The 7,727-nt window shown below is 35.2% G+C and overlaps 1 protein-coding gene across 2 annotated transcripts in view; it reads right to left on the reverse strand.

Annotated features, from left to right (window-relative positions):
• Positions 1-6,648, reverse strand: part of CLECL1 (C-type lectin like 1) — a 29,721-nt gene extending 23,073 nt beyond the window's left edge. The window contains exons 1-2 of one of the 2 annotated variants that reach the window (XM_088025906.1): positions 6,322-6,648; positions 1,022-1,108 (exon numbers count right to left, since the gene is read on the reverse strand). In XM_088025906.1, coding sequence (XP_087882032.1) covers positions 1,022-1,108; positions 6,322-6,403 — 169 coding nt within the window. In that variant the 5' untranslated portion in view covers positions 6,404-6,648. The remainder of the gene's footprint in view (positions 1-1,021; positions 1,109-6,321) is intronic. The other variant, XM_028119855.2, reaches the window with a different exon arrangement.
• Between the last annotated feature and the right edge of the window lie 1,079 nt (positions 6,649-7,727).

Raw genomic sequence — 7,727 nt, forward strand, 5'->3', positions numbered from 1 at the left:
ACTTATTTTGCTTAGCATAATACCCTCTAGTTCTATCTATGTCGTTGCAAATGGCAAGATTTCATTTTTTTGATGGTTGCCTAAAATTCCATTGTATACATATACCACATCTTCTTTATCCATTCATCTGTTGATGGGCATCTAGGCTCTTTCCATAGTTTGGCTATTGTGGACATTGCTGCTATAAACATTGGGGTGCATGTGCCCCTTCGGATCACTACATTTGTATCTTTGGGGCAAATACCCAGTAGTGCAATTGCTGGGTCATCAGGTAGCTCTATTTTCAACTTTTTGAGGACACTCCATACTGTTTTCCAGAGTGGCTGCACCAGCTTGCATTCTCACAATGCCATTCATAACTGCTAATATCATTCACAAGGGTTCTTTGACATAGGCAGGTATGCATTGGCCTGTTCTAGGGTTTCATCTGGAAACCTGAATTCCTGGGAATATATACAATCTGTATATTACCTTTGTTCTATAGATATATGTGAAAAACTTTTCTCCAAGCATTTATTCAATAATTAAAACATTTGCTATCTGAATATTAGATTATGCTGTTAGGTCCAAAGTACATGAATACAATTTTTAAATGCTGCATTTAGTTGATTAATTGTAGGCAAATTTCTCACCTATTGATACAAGATTGATAATGTCCAGTAGTAGCTATTATGAATAAACTTACACAGAAATATACTACACAATTTCATTTCCTTTCATCTGAATGTAGTTTTAGAGAAGCTCATATTTAGTTCACTATCAAACTGCATTGTGTGATTTTGACCATAAAATATAAACATAGTCCTGACTTCTCTTTCCTTTATCAGTTCATTTGAATCCATAATGACATCACAGGCTGAAGTTCTATGGAAATATCTCTAATTTTAATTTTTTCAAATTTCATACATTTTGTGAAGTTGTCCTGTATTGTTCAAGAACCACTTGAGCAGCAAACACAATTACAACAGGTCATTAGAGAAAAATGCTTCAGGATAAATGAATCATTTTGATAATTACTTACCCAAAATGCTCAGCACAATTACTGTTACAAAGAGAATGATGATCATTGCACATCCAACTTTCAGGAAAATTCTGTGACGGCAAGGATCTACAAAGTTGGATAGATTGGACAGATAAAATTGGATAGTAAGCCCAGCAGGTAATTCCTTATATGGTTAGAGATAAGAAGGAGCTGAATAAACTTTCTTGGTTATCATGCTTCTAAGTTAGTTTCCTTTGAAATACATAGACCCAGCTTCTTTTGGCTCACATGCACACACACACAGAGAACATATTTTGTTTTCTGGTTTGTGAAGAGGGGACTTATAAAACTGAGTGGATATGAATTTTTGTTTGTGGGTTCATGATGCATGTTCCACAGCATTAATCTTACAATGATCTACTCTCTACAGCCCTAAGTTTTTATATAAGATTGAAATCCTCCAGATTCTCTAATAAGTTTATTGACAACACCCACCTATTTGGATTGATCCATTCTTTTCTCTTTTATGTAATGCACCTACTTAAATAGTGATATATCACTATAATTTCATACATTTCATTCATTTTTATTTTAAAATAAAAGTACTCTTAGGGATTACCTTGTCCAACATCTACATATTTATGGGCATATTCAAGTCCACAATCACACAGTTATTTGGTGACAGAGCTGAGATTAGGCCTCAGCTCTCTTGATTACCAAACGAGTGGCTGGTTTGCTATCCATACTATCTCATTGCCTTTTATTGGTCAAAAGATAATAATAAATCCGAAAAAGAAGCAAGAATTATTATCTTTGGCTGATAGTTAAACCAACAATCTCTAATCCAAAATAATTGCAGTGTATCAATTCCACTAGATATATGATATACACAAACATGCATACAATACACTGAGCAAGTAATAAAATAATTGGTGTTGAAATACAACGAATTATAAAGTCAAGCATTAAGACCAATTAACCGAATGCTAATCTATTATTATAGAGTACTTGTTCTATGTTCAAATTATTACTGTTGTTAAGTAAAACATCTTTCATGGAAGCTTATTAATTCTCAGAACATAAAATATCCATGTATTTTCATTTATTATGGAAAACAATGCAAATTGTGCCAGTTAAGGTAATTGCAAGAAGAAGATGATGGTATCCCTACATATATTTTTAATATAAACAACTAAGTTTACAGACCTAAAGACTTACAGAATAAAATTTCAGATTTCATTAAAAGACTGACATAAAGGATATTAGGTCATTCTCTTAGGCCCCAACGTAAGATTTACGAAAAGCATGAATTTCTCAGTGTTAGCCTGGGATAGTCTCAGTGGAATCATACTTTCCCACCGATAATCTGCTCAATTTCATCATGACAGCCTTCTTTGTTTTATCTTAGAGAACCAATGAACCTATAATATCTATTGAGTATTTCAGGAGATCCATTTATTTATTTATCCATTTATACATTCATCCATTTACTAAGCATCTTCTGATTGCCTGCTATATACTTGGTACTGTGTGAGATGCTGGGAATATGAAGATTAAGAGATTAGGGAAACCGTCTCAGCACATATGAGGCTCTGAAGTGGTAAGGAATATGGTAACTTCAAGGAGGAAAGAGGACAATAGCCAGAGCAAAGTAAGTAAGACATAGGGAGTTAGAAGAGGAAGACTAGAGTCATGTCATAGTGTATGTAGGGCTCTGTAGGACATGACAATTTGGTGTATCAAATAATTCTTTCCCTCTACAGTGATATGACACATGAGAACAGAAGTTTTATTTATACAACCCTAGGGATATGCAATGAAAGAGTAAAAAACATTTGACTTCTTGTCACAAGCACCATTGTGGGTAATCTCCAAATCTCTAAACCAGGAAAGAAGTAAAGTTCTATCTGTAAACAAAAAGTAAATCAATCAACTTTTTTCAAAGAAATGGAACAAATACAAATCCTAAAATTTGTATGGAACCAGAAAAGACCCCAAATAGTCAGAGGAATGTTGAAAAAGAAAAGCAGAGCTTGTGGCATCACAATTCTGGACTTCAAGCTCTATTACAAAGCTGTCATCATCAAGATAGTTTGGGACTGGCACAAAAACAGACCCATAGATCAATGGAACAGAATCGAGAGCCCAGAAATGGACCCTCAACTCTATGGTCAGCTCATCTTCGACAAAGCAGGAAAGAATGTCCAATGGAAAAAAGACAGTCTCTTCAACAAATGGTGTTGGGAAAATTGGACAGCCACATGCAGAAGAATGAAATTGGACCATTTCCTTACACCACACACAAAAATAGACTCCAAATAGTTGAAAGACCTCGATGTGAGACAGGAATCCATGAAAATCCTAAAGGAGAACACAGGCAGCAACCTCTTTGACCTCAACCACAGCAACTTCTTCCTAGACACATCGCCAAAGGCAAGGGAAGCAAGGGCAAAAATGAACTATTGGGATTTCATCAAGATAAGAAGCTTTTGCACAGCAAAAGAAACAGTCCACAAAACCAAAAGACAACTGACAGAATAGGAGAAAATATTTGCAAATGACATATCAGATAAAGGGCTAGTATCCAAAATTGATGAAGAACTTCTTAAACTCAACACCCAAAGAACAAATGATCCAATCAAGAAATGGGCAGAAGACAAGAACAGACATTTTTCCAAAGAAGACATCCAAATGGCAACAGACATGAAAAAGTGCTCAACATCACTCGGCATCAGGGAAATCCAAATCAGAACCTCAATGAGATACCACCTCACACCAGCCAGAATGGCTAAAATTAACAAGTCAGGAAATGACTGATGTTGGCAGAGATGCAGAGAAAACAGAACCCTCCTACACTGTTGGTGGGAATGCAAGCTGGTGTAGCTACTCTGGAAAACAGTATGGAGGTTCCTCAAAAAGTTGAAAATAGAGTGACCATATTACCCAGCAACTGCACTACTGGGTATTTATCCCAAAGATACAAATGTAGGGATCCAAAGGGGTATGTGCACCCCAATGTTTATAGCAGCAATGTCCACAATAGCCAAACTGTGGAAAGAGCCGAGATGTCCATCAACAGATGAATGGATCAAGAAGATGTGGTATATATATACAATGGAATATTTTGCAGCCATCAAGAGGAATGCAATCTTGCCATTTGCAACGACATGGATGGAACTGGAGGGTATTATGCTGAGCGAAATAAGTCAGTCAGAGAAAGACATGTCTCATATGACCTCACTGATATGAGGAATTCTTAATCTCAGGAAACAAATTGAGGGTTGCTGGAGTGGTGGGGGGTGGGAAGGATGGGGTGGCTGGGTGATAGACATTGGGGAGGGTATGTGCTATGGTGAGCGCGGTGAATTGTGTAAGATTGTTGAATCACAGATCTGTACCTCTGAAACAAATCATAGATTATATGTTTAAAAAAAAAGAAGAAGATAGCAGGAAGGGAAAAATGAAGGGGGGGAATCAGAGGGGGAGATGAACCATGAGAGACTATGGACTCTGAGAAACAAATTGAGGGTTCTAGAGGGGAGTGGGGTGGGGGGATAAGTTAGCTTGGTGATGGGTATTAAAGAGGGCATGTACTTAATGGAGCAGTGGGTGTTATACATAAGCAATGAATCATGGAACACTACATCAAAAACTAATGATGTAATGTATGGTGATTAACATAACATAATTTAAAAAAAAGGAAATAAAACCCTGGAATGCAAAATTGAAAATACTAGTTTTGTTGCTTGAAGTGAGCTAAAATAACTTCTAGGAAATTAGACTAATAGTATGAGAGTTTTTATGGGTGGGAGAATAAGAAAGCAACTCTAGCCCACATTTTTTCAAATTAAGTTCTATCTTCTCATAGAAAATGAGGGGCACCTGAGTGGCTCAGTCATTAAACGTCTGCCTACAGCTCAGGTCACGATCCCAGGATCCTGGGATCAAGCCCCGCATTGGGCTCCCTGCTTGGTGGGAGGCCTGCTTCTCCCTCTCACTCCCTCTGTTTGTGTTCCTTCTCTCTCTGTCTCTCTCTCTCTCTGTCAAATAAGTAAATAAAATCTTAAAAAAAAAAAAAAGGAAAGGAAATGAAAGCACCCAGTCTAGGGAGAAAAGATAGCGAATAAGCTTTTATTGGGCAAAGTCAGAGCGGTAATGTTTAAAATTAAGGAATAATATGCTTTTGCAACCAGAGAAAACCACACCTCAGATTCATTTGGTAACTGCAAACTAAAAAATATAAAAGAAGAAATACATTCTTTGGAAATATAGAAAAGCAAAACATTATATTCATTCCACAAGGGCAAATGCAATGAGGAGATTTAAATTATGTAAACATTTTATATAAAGTTTATAATATAAAAAACTCTTATCCTAGAGAAAAGAAGAGAAATGCAACATGAAAATTTCCCTAATACTTTAAAGGATAAAAAACACACTGAATATGAAGATCTATCATCTTTCTTATGTTTAAGGTACAATGTTATCTTTAGCTATATGCCTTTCTCTTTGTATTTCACAAATATTCCATTACTCAGAGGTTCATTAATTCTAAACTTCATGAAATAAAATAATAGCATTTCATGTCTCCTTAGTTCAGTTTAACATTGTTATCCTATCAATATGCAAATTTTAAAAAGATAATTAACAATGTGAATTATATAGCCAAATGCTCTTTTCCTTTGTGTAAGTGAATTTATCATATTATATTAAAAGGAAAGATATAATCAGGGGTACATAAAGCTGTAAAGAAAGGGGTCATAAATATAGATGTCACTGTATGAGTGTAAGTGGTCACTGTAAGAAATAAAAAGAATAGAAAGGCTATGAAAATCAAAAGCATAGTTCAACTCATCCCCCTGCTCCCTTCCCTTCCAGTAACCATCAGTTTGTTCTCTATAGTTAAGAGTCTGTTTTTTGGTTTGCCTCTCTCTTTCCCCCCCCATGTTCATTTGTTTTGTTTTTTAAATTCCACATATGAGTGAAATCACATGGTATTTGTCTTTCTCTGACTGACTTATTTCGCTTAGCATAATATTCTCTAGCTGCATCCACGGTGTTGTATGAAAGTGATGAATCACTAAATTCTACACCTGAAACTAATATTACACTGTATTTAACTAGCTGGAATTTAAATAAAAACTTGAAAAAGAAAAGAAGAAAATAAAATTACAATTAACTTTGTTTCATTAAAAAATTCACTCTTATTCTTGCATTCAATCAATTTTTCTTAGAATCTAGTCTTCTATTTTTAGTAAGACATAAACAAATGCAGGATAGAAATAAAGGAGATTAAAGGTAAAATATCAGTTTTTAAAGGACCTCTAAAGCCAACTTACCAGATTTCTGAAGAGAGGATGAATTTTCTAAAGAAAGATTCCCATCAATTTTAATATCAGCATAGACTATATCTCCAGCCATTGTGCATATTAACAAGAGAGAGAAGACCAAAACTGATGTTCTACTGAAGGGAGTCTCATAGTTCTGCAAATAAGCTTCTGGTGAAGTCAAATAATCTGCTCTCCCAAATTTGGTGGATTTCCTCTATGAATATAGGACAAAAGCAATGTATTCCGTCTTACCAATCAAGGTAATAGATTTTTGAACACTTCATGATATGGAAGAAAACTACTATTCATCCAGCAGTTTCTTGCTCTACAGTTTGTTTTCTAGGTTTGTAATAATTTTAACATTTAATACCACAGAAGATATCATACCCCTTTTTTCTTCTATAAACCACTTCCTCTTTTAGTTCAGACATATAGTCTCTGGTAGAAACTCTGATCATTCAGCATTTTCTCCAAAGTGGAATAGCAATTTGGAAGGGAGAACAAAAAAAAGGGATTTTATTATGGAGGCGATAGAAATGCATCTTCTCATCGTGAAATGCATTGCATTTACCTAGGTATTACCTTTTTTTTAACCTAGGTAAAAATTCCCTTAAACCTCTTTCTTCTCTCATGTGGTTTATAATATTAACATCAAACTGAGTCAAAGCATGGATCCTACAGAGGATTTCCAAGCTGGAAAATTATATTTCAGAGACAGAAATAAACTCTCTGTCAAAATGACTCAAGGTTGTGTCATAAAAAAATAAATCTTATGTTTAAATAAGGTTCATAGAATTTTCCTCTTGAGTGCAATATAGAAAACAATAGATTTTAATCTCCTGGCTCTTCTAAAGCTCCATTAATATTATATTAAAGGAATAAAAATTTAGAAGTCTAAAACAATAATGAAAAATAAGTGAATTCTAAACAGATAAGGAAAAAAAAATCAGCCACTTCCCAAAAGATAGAGATATGATAATTGATGAAACAAAGCAGGAGAAAGTGAAGTCAAAAATAAGCAGAGGGAAATACCTGAGGAAGGATCAGCCACCCATGAAACCCTCATAAGACTCAGAGCTCAGAAATGTCAGATATGAAAAATGACAGGAGGCATTAGTTTATAACTAGTAGATTGAAATTCTGCACATGAAAGAGTTGATTTCCTCAACATTCATCCAAATACATTGCATAGAATGATTTAAACTGCAGTCATCCTTACCCCCTCAGATCCAAGGAATTTTATCTATGTTAATCAAATAGCTAGAGAACAGACCTTGGTTTATTGGCATTGAGGGTTCGCTCAGTATAATGGCTAAACCCACTAGGCTTCTGACATGGATGGGCTATGTATGGGTTGACCTCTGTCTCTCAAGACTGCTATGGCACTTTCTCTTCCCTGGGTTGTTCTAACACTT

This window comes from Eumetopias jubatus, unplaced genomic scaffold, assembly GCF_037043125.1.
Source record: "Eumetopias jubatus isolate StellerSeaLion01/CBP00866 unplaced genomic scaffold, mEumJub1_p1.0 scaffold_8, whole genome shotgun sequence".
Classification (NCBI taxonomy): domain Eukaryota; kingdom Metazoa; phylum Chordata; class Mammalia; order Carnivora; family Otariidae; genus Eumetopias; species Eumetopias jubatus.